This window comes from Ochotona curzoniae, unplaced genomic scaffold (genome assembly GCF_017591425.1).
Source record: "Ochotona curzoniae isolate NIBS_2020 unplaced genomic scaffold, NIBS_Ocur_1.0 contig_2210, whole genome shotgun sequence".
Classification (NCBI taxonomy): Eukaryota; Metazoa; Chordata; class Mammalia; order Lagomorpha; family Ochotonidae; genus Ochotona; species Ochotona curzoniae.
Genome location: NW_024465369.1, coordinates 29378841 through 29405142, shown reverse-complemented (window position 1 = coordinate 29405142; position 26302 = coordinate 29378841). Strand labels below are relative to the sequence as shown.

The window sequence follows — 26302 nt, the reverse complement described above, 5'->3', positions numbered from 1 at the left end:
CTAAAGAGCAAGACAAATTGGGACTTGTCACATAAAAACCTGCACAAAATTGACTAAAATCTAACCTATTACCTGTTTATTAAAGAATCAGTCTAAATGGTGCCAAAATGTGTTATAAACATTAATTTAATATAGGCAATTCTGTTGGGGGAGGGATGCTGTTAAAAAATCAAGTTTTATTGTAGATCTTAAAGCAGAGAAGAATTTCAAAATGGTTAGCTTATTACATTTTAGGCCTTATTACGAATATACCATTGGGTTGATTGGCAAAGACCTTGCAGAAAAGCATTGTGTCTGTTACCACAGGCATCATCTCATTATTCATAGAAACACTGAGTCTTCCCCATTAAGCCCATGAATCACAGGTACTGAGGTGACTCAACTGCGAAAACTGCTTTGGAAGCGATCTATTTAAGCTCAGGTTCCCTAATGAGAGAAAGATACCAGACTCTTACCCGTTTCTTGAACATACTGATGCGATTGAGAAGCTTGGCTTATTTCCTCAGTGTGTTTTTCAAGATGAGAGACCTGTGTTTAAAAATAATTTTTAAAGTACTTACTGTTTATTTCAGAATTGCAAATAATATTATTTATTTTATAGTTGATTTTCATGTAAAACTGTGGTGTGCACTGAGACATGGTAATTAAGACTCTATGCTTTGTTTCAATGCATGAAATAATCAAATCAAGTTTAACAGAACATTATTGAATTGGTACTTAATGTGCAATCCTAATTTTAGAGTGCCTGCATGATTTTTAAAAGAATTCCAATTTGAGTGGTGGGTTTTGGTGAAGTGTTGAAGACTCCACTCGGATCAGCCTCACCTACACCACCAGGTCTGGGTTCAAGTCTGAAGTCTTATGCTTGCTCTGCTAAGATGGGCAGCAGATGATGCTGCAGGTGCTTGGTGGAAGACCTGGGTTAAGTTCCTGCTCCAGACTGTGGATAGGAATGAATCAGTATACAGAAGATCTTTGTCTCTAAATCTCTCTTCTATCTTTGCCAATCAGATCAATAATAATAAGACTTAAAAACAGTTTATTTAAAATTGAATTAAAGATTCAAAAAGTGAAAGAATCCTAACATGAAAATAGGGGCAGTACATCTGGAAATGGTATCTGCAATGTGTCTGGAGAGTACTGTGTTTAAATAGTTACCGTTTCTGTTTCAAGAACATCGATTTCATGTGATTTTGAAAAATCTTGTTTATTTCTTTCCACTTCCTGGATTTCATGGATCACTTCCTGGAAATAAACAAATAAACAATAATACTTTAAGAAAAATGTTTAAGTTAATGCAATTTCAATGAAACAGATTCTTAAAAAATTCTTTAAGGTTCTCTGGTACATTAGTGAGTGTGATTGTTGTAACCAATGCAGTGACTCAAAACTGCATAACCTTGGGACAGATGTTTAGCCTAGTTATTATACAGATATACAGAGAGAATGAGAGACAGAGAGGAAGAACTTCTATCCACTGATTTACGCCCCAAGTAGCCACAAGGGCCAGAGCTGAGCTGATCTGAAGCTAGAAGCCAGGAGCTTCTTCCTGGTGTCCCACGTGGGTGCAGGGTCCCAAGGCTTTGAGCTGTTCTTGACTGCTTTTCCAGGCCACAAGCAGGGAGCTGGATGGGAAACGGGTCCGCCGGGATTAGAACCGGTGCCCCTATGGAATCCTGGTGTGTGCAAGGTGAGGACTTTAGCCACTAGGCTACCATGCTGGTCCCCACTGAAGTACTTTTGATACCCAGTTCTGAGTTCTGATTCCACATTCCTGCTAATACAGATTTTGGAATGGCTCAAAGGAATTGGATTCTTGCCAGCCACATAAGGAATCTAGTTTGTGTACCCTGCTCATCCCAGACATTGGGACCACTGTGAGATGTATTGTGAATGACAGCTGTGTGTCTATCTTCCTTTCAAATAAAATAAGTTAAATTAAATAATAAGGCAAAATAAGCCTAATTCTAAATGTTATTTTTACATTTCTGTAGGTCAAAAATGCCTTAATGGTCTTATTGGGTTTTGGCAGATATCAGGCAGTAAGCATTCCTTTTTTCTTGCTCTAGTTGAGAACACATCCATTTGCCTTTTGCAGCTTCCAGAGGATGGCTGCTTTGTTAGGTTCATTCCTTTTATGCCATCAGGTTAAGACCTTTCTCCCCTGCCATCATTTAATCACTTCTTCCACTTTTAAGAACTCACATCAGTATATTGGACAAACTCAAAGAATCCATGATGATATTCTTGAAATAAAACAAGCTGGTTATCAGGTAAGAGTTCTAATTTCACTTGCAGTTTTGATTCTCCTTTATCATTTGAGACTTTATATATTCATACATTCTGAAGACTGGTAGATAGAAATACTCATTTTTACACAGCAAATATCAATGATGCCTCTTGTGCCCAATACTAGAAAGATGAACCTCAAAATGTAAATATTTAATGAAATATGTATGTATTCTATTGTTTTCAAGTCTCATCTTCACAGTGATAAAATCATGTTAGTCTTCAAATTAGCCATCCAGTATAACATTTAGAATTCAATTGAAGAATACTATCATTATGTGTAACTAATATTTATAGGTGCTACTAGGCAAGGCTATATTTTTATGGAGCTACTTTTGATATTCTTTAACTTAGCACTGACAGAATTGCCAAATGGAACTCTTGTGTATTTTGGGAATTTACCTTGTATTTACTATGGAATATGATTCTGACACATTTGTTTGATTTATTTATATGATGAAGCAGTGTATATATTGTTAAGAAGCACAAGAAAAGAAGTAAGGCTATAGTTCTTTGACTATTTTTATTTTGCTATCAAAGTCACTAAAAATTACTATTTCTGAGATCATATTTTTAAAAACTTTTCTTAGTAAACAGTTATCAAAATTAACCCAATAGAATTGCTATTTCTTATAATGAGCTAAATAGCTTTAAGTTATCAAATACTATTCTTCTAAATTAATATTAAGTATAAAATTAATTGATGAAATCATGATTTACAATTATTTTGCTAATAGGTTTCTAGTGTATGACCCGTTTTCCAACGGGGCATTTGGGAATCAAGCTTAAATATCTTACTGGCCAGGGAGCAGACTTTTTTTTAGAGGTAAATAAAGTAACCTGGTCTTTTTAACAGAAAGGTAAAATGAGAAAGTTTGGGACTTTGCCAACAGTCTTTGAATAACTAAGTGCCAAGCATGGGCTTCTACTTTAAAACATAGAGCAAACTCTTTCTAGCGCAATGAGAACAGAAATGGAACAGACTTTTTAAATATAGTGACTCACTATTACTGTCATTTTTAGGAGAATTCTCAATAGAAAAAAAAAAGAGAGAGAGAAAACTGGCAGAAAGGTAAATGGTAACTGTCTCACCAAAGTGGCAATACAGAAATTTGAGCTCCAAGTGAGAAATGCAGCAACTCGAGCTAGTCCTAATTCCATTATTGCCACAACTAACAAAAGTTATAATGTAGCATTGCTATTCCCGTGTCTGACAGACAAAAATGATACCAGTATTAGATTCATCTGAGCAGAAAAATCAATGCATTTTAAGGTTTCAAGGAATATTCAGTGCTAAATGCAGAAATTTGTGTTTGATTTATCACGTTTGTCCTGATTTGGATTTATTCAACATTAAACATGTTTTCCATCTATTTTTACAAACTTACCCTGTGTCAAATACAGGTTATGCTAGCCAATGGTTACTTTCTTTTCTAAGAGGGTAAAAAATTTTTTTTCATTGAATTTATCCTTTATAATGAGATACTAATTTTTCAACAAAGTCCTATGATTTTATTTTATAGTATTTTGGCTAGCAGTCTTTGATACGAATGTTTGCTTAATTGGTAGGTAAAGCTACTGAAACTCCTGTATGTAACACTAACTTGTTAATCACTTTAAAAAGTGTGAATGCATTTTTCATTTTAGTTCGCTTTTATTATATGTAATTTTATTTTTTTCCTTTTTTTCCCTTTCTCTACTTACTATGTCATGATACCTTTAAGTACTGGAAAGTTAAGCTTGCTACTGTGAAGTGAATGAATATGCTATGGTGATAATTTAGGAAAAATTAATAAGGAGGCAGTCAAGAAGGAAGGAGGGAGAGTTGGGAGGGTGGATCTGCTTTGCTTCTAAATATGTATCCTGGGCCCGGAGCGGTGGCGCAAGTGGTTAAAGGTCCTCGCCTTGCACGCCCGGGAGCCCATATGGGCGCCGGTTCTAATCCCGGCAGCCCCGCTTCCCTTCCAGCTCCCTGCCTGTGGCCTGGGAAAGCATTCGAGGACGGCCCAAAGCTTTGGGAACTTGCACCCGCGTGGGAGACCCGGAAGAGGCTCCTGGCTTCGGATTGGCATAGTATCAACCCGTTGCGCTCACTTGGGGAGTGAATCATCAGATGGAAGATCTTCCTCTCTGTCTCTCCTCTCTGTATATCCGTCTTTCCAATGAAAAAAAAAAAATCTTAAATATGTATCCTGAAAAACATGTGATATCTATTCCTTTTATATAAACAATAAAAAATGCATGTAGAAAGAGAGCTATTATGTAAATGACCTCAACAGCTATGAAAACCCTGGGCCATGTCAAGACATTGTAAGAGGCAGTAGGAACCATCAGAGAGAAGGTTGGACCAGGAAAACAAGCAATATACAAAGGAAACAAACATAGGCATAAAGATAGAAAACCGTTTGAAAAATAAGAAATATAAATATCAAGTATTGTTTTCTTTATAGAAGATATTCATGGTGAAAAGCAAATTTGTTCTTTAGTGAACTTCTATTATTCATTGAGTTGATGAATTTAATATAAACAGGTAGAATGCATTAGGGAGGAAAATTATGACACTGAAAAACTGAACAGCTATTTATGATACCAACAAAAGGGAATGGTTAATCCTCACTTAAAATTTACCTTAAGAGGACAAAACATTAAGTGTAATGAACATCAAGACAAGTACAAGCCCTAATTTTGTGTATGGCTCAATTAACTCACAAGTGAAGCCCCCAGTTTTACTTGCTTCTAATCAGTCCTGCTTAAAGAAGAATATACTAGTTGAACTGTCAGATTTTAAGAGACTAATGATGTAATATATTTTTTATAATAAGGTAGTAACCTTTTCCTTTGAAAATACTGAATCTTTCAATGTGAGTGATTTTATAAAGAATATTAATCTATTTATTTATGCAACTAATAGTTATATAACATTGGTTGTATTATGACATACAAGGGATTTTCAGTACTGTTTTGATAAGTTTTAACTCTTAACTAATCTTCTACATATGTACATAATATGCATAATTATCTATGTTTAGATTTAATGGCATAGAAAGATTCAGTTAGTTTGATATTCCCTTGAGGTAAGAATTCTAAATATGTACGGATATATGAATGATGCAGGACTAGTATATATTTCCAGAGAAATGTCCTCATTCAATTAATATCTACTTTTTCTTGACTCAAAACAATTATGTTTTGTTCATATTTAGCTATTAGGGGCAAACACCATTTTAATTAAATGTTCTTAATTTAAAAGAGAGAATTTTGGCTTTCAGAAAAGGAAAATTCCATATAAGCAATGGCAGCATTAACTGCTAGGACTCTGAAACTGTCAGCTTACTCTCCAAAACTATTATTTATAGAGCCATATCCCAGAGTCCAAAAATGCTGAGGACTCATAAAATCAACACATAAAAGATGCACTCCCAGCGGGGTCACTGAACATATTACCTGCATAAATAACAATATTTATTTGACAATCTAAAGAGTTCATGTTTAGCTATGAACTAAAACTACATATAAAGCTACATAAAAAACATTCAATTTATAATAACTAAAATATGTTTCCTAGAAATTTTATGTAAATATATGTTAATATATATTTATGTAACTTTCCAATGCAACATACAAAACTTTATAAAAGTGAAGCAAAAGATGTTGGCAGAGTAGGAAAATGACTGGCAAAACCTGCTAGGAGAATTAAAATATTTTAAAGAGAAAGACAGCGCTACTGTGCAAGTTATGTTAATTAATACAAACCAAACTCAGAAAACAATATCCAGCTGCTTTCTATATCTTGCCAATGCTACTTACAGAACTCTGAAGAATGGCAAGTCCAGTAGTGCACGCTGCACCCTAAGCTTTGTGACCTACTCCAACCCTTACTTGTTTAATCTGGACTATTTCACTGGTCTTTTAATTTACCTTCTTCTGTCTAACCTTAAATTCCTTTTTATCAATCCCAAAACAGCTAGAATACTCTTTCCTAAAGACATATCTATTCTTATTACTGCCCTGCTTAGATTTTCTCAATGGTTCTTGATTACCTTAGAATGAAGTGAAAATTCTTGAAAATGGTTTATAATTTTCTCTATTATGTGGCCATTGGCTACACCTACAGATTCATTTCCTTCTATTTTCACAAATGCATCCTGCTATTTTACCTGCATGCATCATAAGTTATTCCTTTATCTAGACTATTCTCTATGCAAGAAAAACACTTCGAGTCTCAACAAAGTATTCTTTCTCCTGAGATGTCCTTTCTTTCTGTTACCCACAATTTCTTTGAGTCCCAAGGAGCCTTGTTGATATTTTGTATCATGGAATATATCATATTGCACTTATAATTATTAGTTACATATTTGTCTTTGAGATTGAATTAACTTCTTGATGGGAAAATAATGTAACACTTTTCATTGAATTTTTTGTATCTGCCCAGTGAGTGTTTAATGGTTAATAGCTGAACAAACAAATGTAAAAAGTAGGCTCTGGATCCAGTCTTCCTAGTTTGTCATCACATTGTTTGTTTGTCTGTTTGTTTTAGGATAGTTGCTTAGTTCTCCTGTGTGTCTATTTCTGGATCAATAAAACAAGATAATAATACTGCCTATCTCAAAAGATGACTGAGAAGAGGAAGTACATTTATATATCAGACTCTGCATTTTACTTAAATATTTATTGCTTACTTATTCCAGATATTTTTAGGAGTACAGCATGTGCAATAAAAGTTGATTGTGAGTATGTCAATAACTTTTCCGATTTCATCATCCTATTAAACTTAATAAATTGAGAAAAACTCAATCCCCTTAGGTTCATTTTCTCTTTTCTTCACCAGAGATATAATTATGTTTAGGGATTTATTCAAAGTAAGAGAAGCAAAAAGTAACCTGAACATGTTATGACTCTTCCAAACTCTTTTGGTCCTTGGGGCATGAATCTACTATTCTGTAGAGATATGGCAGAGAGTGGCTTTGTGATCATCAATTCAGTTTTATGCTAGTTTCTATTTTAGGAAATGATATTTAGTGACATGTATTTTATAATTATTTAAATATATTTAATTAAATATACATTAGTACACTATTATACAATTCTTCCAACATCTAGTCTTTTCCTAAATGAATTGCTGCATGACTCTGATCTTGTCAATAAAACCATTAACATTTGTAGACATTTATCTTCTTTTCAATCACAAGTGTTTCAAGCACTTGAGTCTGGGATTAAAACAGAAGAGCATGCATATTAAGCAGAAATCATATGGCGATGGTGATGAGTGCTTCTCAAGGTACCTGTAGGACAGCAGCAAGTAAGACTCGGAGGATGTGTATGCTGTGAAAGTGGAGAATATAGTTGTAGAAATGTCTAGCAAATGTACCATTGCTGTGCCATTGGGTGTTGCTGATGCTATCAGTAAGGTGCACTGGATGTTTCTTTAGGATTAGTTATTTCTTGAATTTGGATATAGCTCATCTTCTCTGACTAGCCATCGCCAAAACTGCTTCTGAGTGCTCCTTGCTTCTCATGTCTCTAACTTCCAATGCAAAACCTGAGCTGGCAGTGACTGATTAGTACAATCTGGCTCACAGGCCAAGGTCCTACATCCTAGCAGTATAGAAGAGTAACTTTATGGAGCTTCCAGCATTCCCTGGTAATAGCTGGATCTTCCTCATGGGGTCATGGAATAGAAGTTGGTTCAGATGTCCAAAAAGTGAAAACTGAATTATTTGTAAAACCCAAGATCTTCTCAACAAAATGGAAACCAGTTCAGTAAAATAAGCAGTGTGTTACTCATTTCTGACAGTAGGTCATATAGCAAAAAGTACTGTACAAGTTTTAGAATGAAACACAACTTGGATTATTTCTTTGCCATACTTGTTTCATGTGATATTACAAGGACATATACTCTGAGAACAATTAAAGAACTTCAAATGCCATACTGGGAGTCTTATTATCTCTAGAGGGCGCTGCTGTTTATCCAAGCAGAAGAAAGGTTTGGTGACCTGTTCCCTCCCCTCAGGTGTTGGACTAGCAGTTGCAATAATGTCTCCTGTCTTCCTGATGGGGAAGGAAACGAGTAGACTCCACTTATGCCTCAAGGAGTGAGCAGCTTGTCCCTTTTCATTCCTTTGCATATTACTTAGGGTACAGAAGCAGCCAGCAAAATGGCTGTGACATAGTGGCAAAGTCCAGATCTGTTCTATGATGCTGAGAGTTTTGAAGAACCTAAAAAAATAAAGAACTTCCAGAGCATATCTCTAAAATAGCATGATGTTTATTTGTTTCTTATTTTTTTCTAAGCCTTTTACTTGTACAGCTTTTGTTAGTATGATAATTTAAAATTATGCAAATCAATAACTAGATGAACATGTAGAACAGACAAGTTTGCCTCAAGCCATTTTTTCAAAAGACCCAGGGGGTGGGTTTATTTTGAAAATTACAGACCCAGAAGAAACAGGAAGAGCTAATAACGTCCTCTGATGTCAAATACTTACAATAAACACTCATCTTTCATAAAGGCAACTATGTGGAAAAATATTTTGCAGATTTCACTAAATTCCGCAAGCATGAAGAGTCTATCATTTTAATGATTACCTTTGTTGTCCTGTTTTGTTTACATCTCAAAGGAGAGTAAAATCTGACTTTTTAATTCTATGATTGCCATTTCATTATAACAATTTGAAAATATAGTGAATTTAACCTGCCTGCCAGAAAATATTACATGAATACTTGAGAATTCTGTTCAGTCTAACTATAACAAAAGACAGTATTTCTAAGCTAAAATGGTCCTTCATACAGGAGAATAGGAAATACCTAAGTTTTTCTTCTATTTCAAGTCCTCCTTAAATGTCTACTCGCCTGATAAAGGGCAGGACTTTCTATTCTGCCAGAAGATCTGTATTTTACATCTTTATCAGCATTGAATGCCTGTTTAAATCACTTATTCAAGCACCAACAAACCTCTGCTCTGACCTTGCCTCCCTGGGGAAGTTTTAGGCATTATTTCATCAAAGGGACCCTGTGATAGTGACAATGCCACTGTTTTTTTTTTTCCTCCCAAAGCAATTTCAATTCATTTTACTTTAAAGGGGTGAAGAATGTATCTGTAAGTGCTATTGTGTTCTCTAAGTGAAATTGAAGGTGAATTCTACAAGAAGAAAAAGGTTTATAGAAACAGGAGACCCACAATGCCATTAAGAAGAAAAGTTGTACTAGTGGAATGCCAGTAATTGGGGTAAACATTGCCCCTCACAGATTCTATTTTGGAGACCAAATGGGTCCCCAGAGAGAGGACCAGCCAAATCAGATTTTCTTTGACAACATTTCTACTGACAGCATTCTATTTTTGGGTGTCTGTACTATCCACCAAGGGCCAGACCTCCTGAGAAGCAGGGCAGAGGTCACCTCCATGTTCGTATGTTTATACTTATGCAAGCCAGTGGAAACGTCACTCAGCTCTTTTGGACATAGGAAGGTTAAGTCAGGATGGATTTATGCATGAAATGGAGAGCACTACTTCCTGGTGAAACAGGATTTCTACTAAAGAGCCAGGAAAGTGTTGTATGTGTACCTTCACCGTGTGCAGTTAGAGTGAGCTTTTGTTCCTAATGCTTTACCAACATGTCCTTCAGTGTCCTCTCAAAGGAGGGAGGAGTGAATCTCTCCATGCACTGGCAGCATAATGCACGTCAACAGGTTCTAAACAAAGAAACAGACAGAGCAAGGGGCAAGGACACCATGTCCCTCTTTAGCCATTACTATTGACTTAGTTTGGCACAGAGTTGAGTTTACACTGTCTGGCTATGAAGTAATGTGATTGATGTTGGTATGTCACCGAAGATAGTCTTCTTGCATTTTACAAGCAAATTTTGTATCCTGGGGAGGGGCTACATAGTGATTTAGTTATGTAAAGAACCAAATGACTGAGAATATATGCATTTTATTACTTAACACAGTTTTTCACTTACAGTTAAGTAAAGCTCTATGTCTTCAACAAAACAATATTGCTGATATAGGAATATCAAAGGAACAAACTGAAGAGATATTATACTTACAGCTTTCTAATAACATAAGCAAATTTTTCATGAAAGACTGTAACAACTAATAAGGAGTGAAAGCTCAGTTTTAATTACTTATTGGTATATCAATCTAAAAATTGATTTTTATTAGTTTTCTTTTATGCTATTGTTTTATTTTGATAATTAAATCTCTCTCTCTCTCTCTCCCCCCGCCCCTCTGTCTTTCTTCCTCAAGGTCACTTCTAAGATTTTCATGGTTGAAAGCTGGAGTTACAAATTGAGATGAAGAGATCCTCTGGTTTACTCCCTATATGGGTGCCGAGATAAGAGCTGTGCCATACAGCAGCCAGAAGCCAGGAGCTTCATTTGGGTCTCCCACATGTGTTGGTGACCCAAGTACCTTGGCCATCTCGTGCTGCTTTCTCAGGACACTAACAGGGAGATGGATTGGAATTTGAGCAACCGATACCCAAACCAGTGCCCACATGGGATTTTGACACCATAGTCAGCAACTTTAGCTACTAACACAACATTGGCCCCTCTTCCGTTCATTTCTATCATTCCATTAGTTTATTTGAAAATTTTTACTATATAATGTATCTGTGAAAAACGTCACTCCTTCAATATTACCAAAGTTAATATTGAAATATTAACAAAGTTAAAAAAGGAGTTAACCAAGATTGAAGCATTAATGCATTCATTAATGATTCACTTATATTTATTATTTTCATTATGATTTCTTAAACTCTGGCTTTCTCTGTATTCTTCAGAAATGAAATGTACTATGAGTAGAAAGTCCCTACTCTCATAGTGGGGACAGAATGAGCTATGCATGTGCAGACTTCTAATCAGAATACTGAAGAGAGATCAGCTCTAGACAAGCAATTTCTAGCTCATGTTTGTCCCCTCATATTCAATGTTGTACTTCAAAATCACTTGGACAATTAAAATTCCCTAATCCCTGACCATATTCCAGAATCATTAAATCAGAATTAGCAGGGTTTCCTGGGAAATCAGAGTGTACAGTCCACTTCAAAGAGGTATAGGTGCCAAGAACTCCTATTGAGATCTCTATACCCCATCATAACTTCTTAACAAAATCCTTTTTATAATCCAGGGAGGGATGGGAATTGATGTAGGAATCCCTGCCCTAGGCCTAGAAACAGGAGCAACAAATGGATAGGGGGCCACCCCTGACCACTGTAGCTCAACCCAAGGAAGCTTGGGTGAGAAGATGTCAGAGGGCTTGTGAGTATGAGACACATTTCTAGATGAATTATTTATGAGTAGGCTTTGAGGAAGGCAGGGGCATAATGAGTGGATTTTAGGGAAGGCCCTGATACCTTATTATGTGATTTAATTTGGGTCTTTGCATTCATTTTCTCTATAGTTGATATAGGCATTCTAAATGCATTTACTTTGCTTAATAAATTGATTAAGGTAATTTAATTATATAGAATATGATTCTATGGATTCAATTCCCATAGAAAAGAATACAGGATCCTGCCATGATCTTTTGAACAGTATAAAGGTAAATGTTGCAGGAAGTAGGAAGGCAGAGATTGAATTTCAAGAGGTAACCAGTCACAAAATGGCGAGACAGGAGTAGCATGCACAGGTTAGGAAAGCAGTAAAGAAAACAGCATTTATACCCATGGCATAGAGAGTTTTGAATATAAGGGATAGAAGTCATTCCAGGAAGCATGCTTATACAAATTCTCCACTGGAGAAGAGTTGCAATTTGTCCTCTTATTAAACTCAAAGAGAAACTGAGCTAATAGCATAGAACAAAAGTAGTTTGTCATATGGCATGGTTAAGATTTACACTTAACATGTTTTAACATTTACTCTTAACATGGTTAAGATTTACACTTCAGTTCAGTCAGCTGAATTTTGTGCTAGCTATCTTGGGCAAGTCTGGCTGCACGGGTACTACAGATGATAACTGGCTGTGGCTATTATACTTCATTTAACAAATTCTTGGTTTTCTGATCTTCAGTCATCATGAAAAAAGTTAATTTTACTGTGTTCTTTTCATCATTGAAGCCTACTCAGTCACTGACATGGAGAAAGGATAAATAGATTAAAGGGCCTGGATTTGAAAAAAGAAATCCTGAAAGATTTATTATGGGAACTTTAATTCTCAACAAAGAAAGACTGTTGCATTTAGTCTGTCTAGGGCTATTTGTGTGTCTTTTGGGGATAAGGTTTATGCCATTTCTATTGAGAGCAAGGTGGGAGCCTGTCAGGTTGGACTGTCTGCCATAGTCCATCTGGAGAAAGGCTGGGACAATTTAATTGTCTTAGCCAAATGAAAAGACACAGTTCTCTGGCAAGTGGAGGCCATCATTCTTTGTTTTTGTACATAATAGCATTGCATGTAGAGCAAATATTTGCTATATTTTAGACAGCTGTAGAGGTATGTTCATTGTTTCAAATGCACAGACCATAAAATGTCACAAGTAGTTTCTTCCCCTTACAAGTACTTCTCTTTTCCTCTCATACATCAACTGCAATGTGCACAGAAATGTTAACACACTAGACTCAGACTTACAGAAATGGAAAAAAACAAACACACTCTCAACTGTTTATCATTTCCTTTCTTACTCAAGCAGTGTACCCTTTCTCTTCTACTGGTTCATATTAATTATGTTATTTTCTTCACAATACATCTTGTCATGAATAAAACAGCCTTCAAAAGCAAATGCTATGCTCTTCATTTGTTGTATCTAACTATAGTTGGATTCAGACAGACATCCTGGGAGTCCAATGGATCCAACCAGATGATTTTTTTTTTTTACATAGCTCTCGGCTTGGCCTTCTTAGAGGGCCACTTCTTCTCACCATTGTTAGAATTATGGTTAAGAATCCTTTTGCTCAAAAGAACACTTGTGATTAAAATTTTCAAACTAACCAATGCTATTCTTCACTACTCTAGAACAACCTGAAGTTACACAGGCATCCTCATTTTAAGAAAATCTTCAATTACCTGTAGATATCCTAAGAAATAGTGGTCTATCAGGGCTAAACAGTTGAAACCAAAGCCAAAACAAGGTAATTCTTTTATATTTTTATACATAGGTGTGAGAAGTATTTATGATTGTGCTATGGTCTGTCTTGGTTATTATGACAGCATTTCTGATGATAGTAACTAGCATTTATGTACCCATCAAAACATACCAGGAATACACTGAGAATGCTATATGAATTATCTCATTATTATACAATATCAATATATAGAAATTTCATTTAGAAGTCCATTATTGCAAAATAAAAGATATTAGAGTTTACTTGTGGTAACTACCCAGGTGCCTAAATTACCTGACACATTATTCCCACATCAAGGAGAGCATATGAAAATTTACAGAGAATCCCAAGAGAATTAAAAAAAAAAACATTGAAAACTAAAGCAGATTTACAGAGGAACTCAGCTAGCTAATTTGGGGTATTATAATGCAGGCTGTCTGATGCTTGAATCAGTGGACCTAACCGTTATCTAGACTGCCTCATTTTGTATGGAGCTACTTGAAGGTAAAACAGCCATTTTGAATGTTAAAGATAAGCCAAGACGTACCCTTGGTGATAGACTTGTACATCACTAGAGATCTAGGGTATGTTTGGGCTCTTAATAGCAGTCTGTGACTTTGAAAAATTATATGTGGAGCAAGAAGCTAGAGGTACTTTGAAGGCCATTATAGGAAAAATGCTCTGTAATGTAGGCATTTAGCTGATAAAAATATATTTAATTGGTTAGAAAATAGTAGGCGACTTTTAAAGAGTTTGTAACGCACAGATATCAGATTGTATCTGTCATAAGCTGATAGAAATGTTTCCTATCGAACTAGGGATGGTTCCAAACTCATGTAATCTTACAGGGTACCAATGTTTACATCCATATTTCTGTGGCAGCAGATGTATTAGACACACTCCGTCTCCTTGCACATCAGCGTGGGCAGCAGTGTGAGAGGGTCAGGAGTGCTTCTGACTGTTGACCTGCATTCAGTGCAGCAACCTTACCCGAAAGCTGTCCCTACACACTGATGGCATTGATGATTCCCCAAATTTTGTAGCTCCATCTGCTCTTTCCTACAGAAGCCACTTAACAGGAATAGCAAGCAAACAAGCAAACAAGCAGAAGCAATTTCAGAAAAGAAGTGGCTTCCAAGGCTTCACCGTTAATTCATACATGGTTCTTCAGCCTCATATAAACATGGAGAAAGAAACTGAAGAAGGAATTCACAGAAAACAGCAAAGCCAACGTTGCGTGAGAGAATATAGTATGGAGAAAATTTCAGACTGTAAATGGGGACAGTCTTTTGGAGGGACGAGAATATTCAAAAATGAGGTTGTTGTGATACTGCACAATTCTGTAAATCTGCACGACAGTCATGGGATCGTGTCCATCAAACAGGTGGGTTTTATGATATTCAAGTTATATCTTAGTGGAACTGCTAAAGAATAAAAGAAAACTCAGAAACCAGGAGCAAGAGTTGTGGCACAGTGAGTTAAGCTGTAGTTTTGGACACTCATACTGATATCACAGTATTTTCTGAGTTCTTGCTACCTCCCATCTTTCCATTAGTGTGCCTGGGAAAGCAATAGATAATGCTTCAGTATTTGGGTTCTTGCCTTGCACTTGCGAGATCCTATATGGAGTTGCTGGTTCTTGCTTTGGATGTTGTGAGAATTTAGAAAGTAAACAAGTGGTTGAAAGGTCTCTCTCTCTCCCTCCCTCTCATCCTCACTTCCTCCTTTTCTATCTTTCTCTCACTTTCCTGTTTCTTCTCTCTCTGTCACTCTGCCTTTCAATAGATAGGCCTTTTAAAACAAATCCCAGAAATTATACAATTAGAAAAGGCAAATAAACTTGAGAGAGAGGCAGTGATCGTTCCACACCCAAAGCACATTTTTTTCCTGTATCTGCTCCACCGTATTTTCCTGTTTGCCCCAGCATATTTAAAGACATCTTTTCACAGTGAAATGTTGGTGGTTTTTTTTTTTTTATCAGAGATATTTGTGGTGAGTGAGTAAAACCCATCCACCTCCGGTAAGTAGCACTTTGAATCTCAGCCTCAGGTCCTTGAATTTCAGGCATTGAGCACTGAGAGCTCAATTCTAAAACAAAATACAACACTGATGGGGTATTTCCAACCCACAGACCAGCAGAAAACAAGGCGTGTGACTTGTGATAGCTACAAGATAGTTAGACTTCATTCATAAATGTGGGAAGCAGTAATGACTATTTCAAAATGCAGAATGTAGTTGGATCAAGTTAAACTATTTAGTTCTAATCATCTATGGCATTTTAGAAAATATCTTCACACCTATTTTTTATAAGATTTTTTAAAATGATCATTTTTACTTGAAATACGGAGAGAGAAGTTGTTCCATTTGCTGGTTCACTCCCCAAATGTCCACAATGGCAAGAGCTGAGCTGATCTGAAGCTGGGAGCCAGAGCTTCTTTGGGCCTCCCATTTGGATGCAGGGTCCTTGGGACCTGGGTCAACCTCTGTTTCTGTTCCCCTCCCCCCGCCCCAGGCCATAAGCCAACAGCTGGATCAGAAGTGGATCAGCCAGGCTGGGACCCTCACCTCATGGGATGCCAATATGCAAAAGGCAGAGGATTAGCCTGGGTCATTTCTCCACAATGCTTTACCGGAGAGACTTGTGATGAATGAGTAAAACCCATCCACCTCCAGTCAGTAGTAACTGTAATTCTTGAGATGTATGATCATTTATCCTTCTAGTGCATACTCGTGTAATATCTTCATACACATTTAGTATCATGCTCTCCTAAAACAGGGACTATATCTTACAATAAGGCACATCCTCAAGGCACTTACAGTGAATATATATTTTTGTTTGGTTTGATTTCTACCCAGCTTGCATTTTTCATTGATAATCACATGTTGAGAACTTCCAGTGAAGTAACCAGGACACAGGGGTCTAAAGCCAATCAGCATTCCCTGGTTATGGCAGTCAGTTCAGCCACCATGAGTATATGTGTTATTTGTAGAGCTAATCAAATGCTAAAGGGGGTCTTCCTAGGACTTCTCAGAAAAGTTTGTATGCTTTAATATGCACCTCTCTACTGACATCTGAAGAGAATCCTGGTGAAAATGGAACCCAGAGAGAAGAAGTGATGATATGAGGTTGCAAAAAACAAACAGTTGAGGTCATGTTTTTTTTGTTGTTGTTGGTTTTTGTTTTTGTTTTTGAACAAGCTAACACTTGTGTAGTTCTTACAATGGCCTAGCCACTCTTTCAGGTATCTTACACATACTAACACATTTATTATTCTGAAAGAATCCATAAAGTGGAATTTTAGCCTCAACTTTATGACTGAGGAAACCAAAGCACACAGAAGGTAAAAAATCTTTCCTAATGTTACCCAGCTAGTAAGTGAAGGAGCAGGAATGTGGATCCAGTGCACATAGCTCTAATATCTATTCCTTTAGTCACTATGTAACAGTTACTGAGAATGTTAAAGTACCCACAGGCAGGTGGCAGAGATTGTCCCAATTCAGATCGAAGGCCCAAGGTCCATAGTCTTATACTCTATTACGTTGTTTCTCTGCAAAGGCAGGTTTATAACTACACTACTAATACCTTTGCATAGAATCTGCTCTTTAAATTATTAAAAACACATTTTTTATTTCTGATCAATTTCAGGTAAGCACACGCATCTATACTTGATTCACTCAAAGTCTCCTGTGTTATAACAGCTATGTATCAGGCCAGAGTATCTTCATCTTAATTGTTTACCGATGTTCCTTAGGCAACATTAAACATTGCCACAGATTTATCAAATTACCTATATTGTACATTTCTGGTGTTGCAAATAAGCCAGACAAGAAACCAAATGAATTTGCATGTTAGATTTTAATCATTCTACCTAAAATACTTCTCTTTTCCCCATCACAGGTAACAGTCAATTGTTTTTTTTTTTTTTTAATAAATGAACTAGGCAACTCTGTATAACTTGTGGATTTATACCAGTGCAACATATCCCCTTTCATTTCCTACTATAAAATTTCAGAAATAACCCAGTTACTTCCCTCCACAAGAACAACAGTGGCCTAAGTCCAGTTCTTTAACAGAGAAATTACTATTTGTTCAAAGTTCCATCCTGAGTCTGATGTGTTCTAATACATAGAGCCACATTCAACATTCATTTTGTCCCATGAAGTAATTTCTGTTATATGATAATAAAGTAACAAAATGGTGAAAAGCTTTATATAAGATTATATTTATAATTCGCATTACATGGTTTAAAGTAACATCTGGCTTCTCCTACTTTATTTTTGATGGGTTTAAAGAAAAAAAAACTTCCTACAATAAGCAGCAGAATGATGCCTCAGATTCAATACACACAAAAATCAGCATTTAGTTTATCAGTAATTATTATCTAAAAGTGATGGTTCAATATAAGTTACTCTCAACCTTTCCATTTACTGTTAGGCTATTTACCTAGGCTATTTAATTTTCATTCATGCCGAACACATTAGAAGATGAGAGGAAGCATACTCTACTGTGGTTATCTGGAAATGTGGCAAAAGCTCCATGTAAGTACATCAATGTATCGACATACTCTAAAGATCATTTTCTGAAATTTTAAAAATTATACTACTTGTTAATTAGAGGTGAAAATAAATGAAGGGAGAGCATTTCAGTCACATAGGTTTATTTCCCAACAATAAATCCTTTACCTGCTCAGATCTGTTCTGGTGTTGATATCGGTATTGAGAAAAACTTTTGCGGGAAGACGTCATTTCATCTTTCTCAAATTGTTTTTTCACCTTGGCCAAACCATCAGGCACTCGGCACATTTCTGATTCCTCCATCATCTAGAAAGTTTTCAAAAAAGAAAATTTCAGTTGAGGTCTCTACAGCATGAGACTGCTAAGCTGTTTTTGAATAGTTAATAATTATCGATGGGCAATACATTAAAGACATTAATAGGAACATTTCTGTAGCCCCTTTCTGAAAACTTTTATAAAAACAGTCTCTCCATGTTGCTTTTCATTTATTTCTTTGAAAAGGAAATCAGAAAAAAACTCTAAACCATTGAGCTGATCTTCCATATTTCAGATAAATTTTTGTGTCTTCAGGTTAGACATATGAGTATGTGTTTCTCTAATAATACACTGGGTAATGGATATTAGAATAATGGATTTAATTGTAATCCACAAGAGTATTATCATAAAACATCTATACAGGGAATAAATTATCAAGAATAATTGTTAAAATAATTTTCTCATTTCAAATGTACTTAACTGGTTAGTGATGAACCATTTGGTTAGGGCCTCAGGATTTGATTTATACAAAAATATCAGTTTCAGTAGCAACAGTGGTTACTTAAGGCACGGTGCTAGATAGTTTTGCATATATTCATATTTTCTCTTTCAGTTAGGGCTTCTTAGTATTCTGTGAGAAAAGAGTACCCCTTGCTTTTTAAAATGAGGAAGTGGGCAGGTAGGGAAGTAAGGTGGCTGGTGAAGTTCTCTAGTTGGACATGAGTGTGGTCAGGAGAATTTGAGTATAGATGTCTGACTTTCATCTCCGGCCTCAAAGAACAAGCAGCTGAGAGTTTCCCAGGTCTCACTGCCGAGCACTGGCGTGTTGAAATCAGGGCGTGGAAGGTCAGGTGGGTGCTAGGCTAGTCAGTTTACTAATGAGCAAACTGACCTCAATACACCTCACTGGAAGCCACCTAAAAATTACCCACGGAAGGGTCCTGTAGGGATTTAAGGCCTTCTGGAAGCTCAGGGACTCTGGTTTGGATGATTCAGCCACTTCAGAGCCCAGCAGGCACTCAAGCCCAGACAGGATGACAGCTCTCACGGTGTCAGGCCTCATGCCAGACTCCCTCCTCCTGGACGCTTCCGTGTCTGCCTGCAACTGGGAGTCAGACACTGAGAGAAAGACACTGCATATCGCAGCAGGTCTCCCGAGGTCTGTGCTTGTCCTCCTGCAACCCTGTGCAAGCTTAAGACTTTGCAACTGACAGAAGTCCCCAAATTTGAGTTTCTCAATAGTTTGTGGAGTTCTAAAGTCCTGGAATCTTAACTAAAATACAAATTTTCTGCAACAGATACTAAAAATACAAAGGCTATTTTGAGGTTTTGGTTTCCCCATACCAGATTACTAGAGACTGAGCTAATTCTCAGCACTGAATTACTAGGAAATACTCAAGTGGCTCCTTTCACAAAGTGATATTAGAAATAATACTGTACTTTTCTATGTATTAGGCAGATAGTCTCCCAAATTCTTCAGGAACCTTTAAGTAATAATTACTGTCATCTGATACATGTTAAAAATCATCAGAAAGTATGGCATAGCATTTGAAATTATAGGTAGAGAACTAGAAGGATAGTAAGCAGTATTTCTTTTGCCATTTCAACCTTTTAAATTTATATAAATGGCCTTCCTGGAAAAACCATATATAAATTATGTGAATATCAAAAGTAGAAATTAATTGCTATTAACAAGGTCCTGTGAACTCTGAATAATGTCCAAATCATGCAATCAATCTCATAAGCCTCATTGTTTATGTTAATGACTGGATATTTTACTTGTGTGTTTTCACAGATGTATCAATTCAAATACTAGAAGGCTGCCTCTGCTTAATAATCAGATATACTCTTTCTTCTCTTTATTAGCATGCTTTGAATCAATAACATCAAATGTGCAAAAAACTCATGCAGTCTATTATTTTTATAGTAGTACTAAAAACACACCTCATAGCTTTTATACTATTATCATATTAATGCAGATCATTCATGTCAGTGAGATAAATTTTTGGAAGAGTAGTTTAGTGGTGCTAGGATTTCTAGGTTCAGTTTGGCTTGCAGAGAATGGTTTACGCATGTAAGGCTGTAGGCCTTAGTTAAGCCTGTGGACCTATATTGGAGCCATGCTTCCATGCCCCAGTGGGTATTACTCTTGTGACTGCCTTGCTAACACCATGTTTAAATATCTCAACCAATACATAATATTAAAAATGACCGTGTAGATGAGATTGCTTTGTATCAAACCTTTAAAATAATTTTTTGTGATGAATTTTGTAAAGCCTACTATTATTACTGCTTCTTCTATTTCTTTGCCTTAGAAATAAGACTTGTTATCTAGGGCCCCGCGCGATGACGCAGTGGTTAAGGTCCTCGCCTTGCACGCCTGGGATCCCATATGGGCGCCAGTTCTAATCCCAGAAGCCCCGCTTCCCATCCAGCTCCCTGCCTGTGGCCCAGGAAAGCAGTTGAGGACGGCCCAAACTTTGGGACCCTGCACCCGTGTGGGAAACCCAGAAGAGGCTCCTGGCTTTGGATCAGCATAGCATGGGCAGTTGTGCTCACTTAGGGAGTGAATCATCGGACGGAAGATCTTCCTCTCTGTCTCTCCTCTCTGTATATCTGCCTTTCCAATAAAAATAAAATAAATCTTTAAAAAAAAAGACTTGTTATCTAATAGGTATGCTGATAACAACAAGGCAAATATCTACCGCCTTAACCTAGGAAATATAATGCACGATCATCAATTTCCTTTACAAGGAACTATCCTTGAATTATAGGGCATAATAGAAATTACATAATTTGGGAAACTAGACAGATAATGTTTCTAATTCCAGTAGGACAATTAAAACATTGGGCTAGAGTTCCTGGGACTGTCTCCTTTCTTACAAAAGTACATAACAGTACATTTCTCATATGTATTATGAAGACTGAAAAAAGATAAAAAATAAAATTACATAATACAGGATTTGGCATTAAAATCAATCACTTGGAGACATTACTTTCTCCTTTCTTCTAGGATTTCTGCAGAGCTCCACTTTTTTATATGAGTGGATTTCATCTAAGTCCAACTTAAGGCCATCTGACCAAGTCTAATGCAAAGAGAAACTGATCATGGCTAGCTGTATTAAATATGATGAAAAGTACAAACTGGCTTCAGTTTAGGTCCAAATCCATGACTCCTGATTTTCGCACTTGAAAGAGGTGGGCTAATTGTATCAACAGAATTCCAGACATTTTGTGGGATGGGATGGGATGGGATGGGATGGGATGGGATGGGATGGGATGGGATGGGATGGGAGGGATGGAATGGGGTGGAAAGAACTGTATAAACATTTGTTGTGACTGACAAGATAAGGCAATTACTTTATTTTCATTTAAGTATTTTATCAGGATTTTTCTGGATATGTGCTATTCTTTATTTGGGAAAAAATCAAATAAAATGTTATGTTGGGGATCAAAACTACTTTCTTTTGTGAGAGAAGGAATAAAATCTAGTTTAAAAAGTATCGGGGTTAATAAATTAGGGCTCTACCTAAACTTCCTCACTTTCTAACCAAACAATCTCCAAAAATCAATTTCCCTCAGTCATCTTGCCTTTGAAAATGTAAAGGAAAGAAAATAATTACCTCCCTTTTATGTTGATCATTATCAAACACTAAGCTTTCTGATTTTCATATTTCTCTATTTGCTCAGTTTAAGCACATTATGAATACAAAATCGTGCCTGCGTATAAATGTTTGCATGTTCTCCTAGCTCTTGGAAAGCCCTGAATCTTCCAGAGTGAAATATGTTTTCTAAATAGCCAGCTGTAAATGAATTGTTTTCCTAGGAATAATTTCTCCAAGTTAGATCACCAAGATGTGGGAAAATTTCCGAATTATCCAGCAGGGGGTGCTATCTAAGAAGACTGGCAGGAGGCATTGCTGTTACTATTTATGTTTTAGCTTAATCAAATGATAATTAATCTTTTCAAATTTTACTCCTTTTTATTATTATTATCATTTAACTATACGTAAATTTTGTGATACATACATTTTATGATAGACCCTGGGATTTCCCTAGCCCCTCCTCAATCTCCTTCCTCTTCACTGAGTTCCCCTATATTATTACTATAATCTAGTTACTATTTATTTTAAAAGTGACTTAGCTGATTATGTCCCTTCTATACATTCTTTTCAGATCTATGTTGTGTCTAATGTTTACTTCAATGACTATGTAAAAACTTAAATGTCATCTTGTATTTCAATATTGTTAATGAGTTTGGCACATTTAGCCTCCTCTCTAAATAATTTGTAAAGATGCATGTTAAGAAGAGCTGGTTTAAAATGCCACCATTCTGGCTAATCTCGCTCCCTTTCTTTCCTTCCCTCAGACACATACCATACAACTTGACTAATTTGTAGGTTATAGTTGTAAAAGAACATTTTTATGTTCCATGAAGCTGAAGGCTACAGAATACTCGGTAAATTCTTTTGAGGCTAACTTTGTAATGCTGGCTCCCAAAATTAGTGATTTTACAGAATTCTACAGTTTCCTACAATCATAATTGGTTTAGTAGAGTGCCTACTTTGCTAATCTCTCTCATTTCTATGTTTACTAAGTCTCTCCTAATGGATTTAGTGCATACAGAGAAAAGCAAAAGAAATTATACTGTCAGTGAACATAACTGAACCATATATGAGACCAAAGAGGAGCAGTATGCAAACCCACATTCGTAAAATTTGAAGTTTATTCCCTACCTTCCTGTGGTAGGTTGGGAATTAAGTTAAGTGATAATGAGGACAATAATACAACATTTACACAGTGCTGTATGGCTTACACATGTCTGATTCCTCACCAAGGTACTATGTGGTGGATGATTATTCCCATTTTTCAGTTAAGGAAACGAAGCTCAGACAAGGGGCAAGATCCTCCTCAAGGCCATGGAACTAATCAATGGGCACAGCTGGGACCTGAGCACTTAATCTTTGTGTCCTTTCTCGACATTATCCTCCTTTGCTGCAGCACTCTTGCCTTGTCAGGAGGGAGCCTGGACTGACAGCAAGCACACTGCCTAGTGCAAAACCGCAAAGAGCAGCTTACGTTGGCAGAGAAACTGCGGCAGTCCCCCCTGGAGACAGCTGCCTGGTACATCGCCATCCGCTCTTTCAAGGAGACCAGCAGGTGCAGGTCGGCCACGCCCTCGCTCTGAACAGCAGTCTCTTCTGCAAGTCCACTGGCAGTCTGATCAGGGCTAACAGTCTCTGAAAACAAAGGGAGCACGTTCAAATATGTCAAGTTTTGAAGATAAAACAGTATTACCTTATGAACAGTGAAGATGTTTATCTGGTCCCATTAAACAGACTGCAACAATTCACAGTATGTTCAGCATATCACAAATCATCCTCTTTTTTTAAAAAAAAAAGCTTTCAAAGATACAAATGTTTTTGTAGGTATGTATGGTGCATAAACATCAAACAATCTGTTCCCCTCTTACAATTATAGTGAAATACAGATAATTATTATATATATGTAATATGTTGATACTGAGCTTTCCTCAAACACTGACTATGCATTGGATATTTGCCCAGTGCTCTGAGAACATCATCTCATTTACTTGTTTTTCAACTTTATGAGCAAGTGCTGTTGTTACTGAAATTTATATATAAGAAAACAGGCTAATCCTTTGTCTGCAAGCATTGACATCCCATTTGGGAGCATCCCAGCTGTTTGACTTTTGATCCAGCTCCACGCTAATAGCCTGGAAAAGCAGTGGAAGATGACTAAAGTTCTTGGGAATGGAGACCCAAAAGAAATTTCTGGTCACTGGCTTTAAATTGACTTAGCTCTTACTGTTGCAGCCATTTGGGGAGTGAATTCCAGCAGATGGAATCAATCTCTTTCTCTCTGTACGTATGCCTTATAAATAAAAATAAATAAGAATTTTGTTTATAAAAAAGAAAGCAAAGATGCACAGACGTTAAGAAAGCAGTTCCAGCATTATACAGAAAGTGGCAGATTTGAACACAATTAAGCTAAATCTTTAATAAATCTCAAAATTGCTCAGGGCTTTTCTCTTCATTCCCCAGTCATCAAGATAAGACATCTTTAACTGAAATTTGTGAGTGTTAAGAGAATTATAGATAGGATTTTTTTCTTTTGTTCCATAGTGTTACACAAGAAAGGAATAATAACATCATTAGGAATAGCTTTTTAATTATCCCTCTTACACCATCTGAGAAAAATTCAGGGTCATATAAATTATATATGTGAAAACAATCAAGCACTCATTCGTAATTATAGAAACAGGATGATCTTAGGGGTTCATCTAGTGTACCTCACTCTAACCAGCTCCTTTTGGGTATAAGAAGACATAAAAGACTCCTGAACATTTCCTTATGTAAAAGGAAAGCAAGGACTCTTTGGTTATGTGAGGTTCTGTGGTTATTTAGCTTATGCCAGAACTAGCCAAAACACTAATTTTTAAACGACTCCTTTCTATTATATCACTCTGCTTTATTTTCTAGTTTCATTTTTTGTAAGTTTGATTCTAAAATAATTTCAAGAGCTTTGTGACCAGTCAGTGCACATATGCTGCAGTCATGTGTGTGTGTATGTGAGCACATGTATGAATAAGCTTATAACATTCATCTGTCACTTATTTGTGACCTCCCCTGCCTTAGACTCTTAGGGCCATTGTTTCTGTGGCTCACTGTGCCAGGGTTTTGGGTGTACTTTCTTGTCTAGTTTGATTTGATTTAATAAACCTGGATTAAGGTGCAGATGCACCCAGGTGGCATCCAAATACCTATCTCACCTCTTCTTTCCTCAACCTCAGACCCACCTTCAACCCTTGCTTTTCCTATAAGGGTATTTGAGGTTTATAGACCCAACACCAGTTGAGAAAAACTGAAGGTGGGTGAGAAAAGAATGAAAAGTCATTCAAATTTTGACTCCTCTGAGTATTTCACTTTCCAAGGAGACTTCCTAGTCAAATAAATGTTTTCATATATTTACCTAAAATTGCAAAAGTATTTAATTCTACATGTTAAAAAAATAGATAATCTAAAGGAATAAGAAACTGTATTTTGGAATACTGTGCTTATGTAGCACTAGTGTGTTCACCCACCCCCACACACAATCAATTATCTTTGAAGTTCATCTGTCATCCCAAATCTCAAATCTCTCAAAAATAAACACTCCCAACTGACCTGATGAAAAGATATGCCAAAAAACACGTTTTTCTCATAGTGAACAAAATATAAATTTTCTCTCTTCATTTTTTTTTTGCACAGCTGAAATTAGTTCATATTCACCTGGACTGTTTCTATTTTGTAGTGAATGAACTATATCAATTTTACTAAAGATTTTCCACATTAAGATACACATTTTATTTTGTATCTTATTCATAAATGTTGTCATTCTTTCATTATCCTTAATAGAAAATCAATTTGTTTATTATTGCTAAAATTTATACACAGTATATATTTTTCAATATTCAGTTTCATCATTTTTTTATTCTGGAATGTGACCAAAGTTATTGGTTAAGAAATTATTTCTCCTGGGTATTCAGATTACATTGGCACGTGGTATTTTAGACTGATCGTATACAAAAATAAGAAACTACAGTTCTCTCTCCGTCCCTGCCTCCTTGCATCAATAACTGCATACTCACGTAGCACTGAAAAGTAAAAAAAATGCCTTGAGTTAACGGGTAATATCCACATGGCTTCTTAATCTTCTAAGACAGCATCTATCATCTGTCATTTTTACCTTAAAGGTAAGGTTGTACTCAGACACCTGTGATTCCCTGTACACCTCTACGCTCCTATCCGGGTATGGGAAACACCTGGAATAAATATTGTTGGCAAATGCCTTAGGGATGTCTGTGGACGAAACAACAAACTTGAATTGTTTGAACTCATAATGTTCTATTTTGAAATAATTGGATGCAATCTCATGGTAAAATAGTATAAAATGAGTTTGGGGTATATTTGTAAAAAGAAAAGATATGAAAAAGAACACACTGAGATGCCTGTTTTCATACAGTTCCTGTGGAAATATAGGAAAGGGTGAAAAGCGGTCAGTGTATAAGACAGATGAGGCAGAACAGGCTAAAATGCTCTGTGAGAAAAAATAAAAATTCAGATGGCTCTTTTTGTAAGAATGTCTTATAAATATTAATACTGCAGGATCATTTTGTTAGAAGTGTCATGTCTCTGGGGTTCAAA

General features: G+C 36.3%; 1 protein-coding gene across 1 annotated transcript in view; it reads right to left on the bottom strand.

Annotated features, from left to right (window-relative positions):
* The window catches only part of XIRP2 (xin actin binding repeat containing 2), a 42796-nt gene extending 19550 nt beyond the window's left edge, over positions 1 to 23246 (bottom strand). Inside the window, exons 1-4 of the mRNA XM_040971672.1 lie at positions 23175 to 23246; positions 18009 to 18146; positions 1159 to 1245; positions 456 to 528 (exon numbers count right to left, since the gene is read on the bottom strand). Of these exons, the coding sequence (XP_040827606.1) occupies positions 456 to 528; positions 1159 to 1245; positions 18009 to 18146; positions 23175 to 23231 (355 nt within the window). The 5' untranslated portion in view covers positions 23232 to 23246. The remainder of the gene's footprint in view (positions 1 to 455; positions 529 to 1158; positions 1246 to 18008; positions 18147 to 23174) is intronic.
* Positions 23247 to 26302: the final 3056 nt, after the last annotated feature.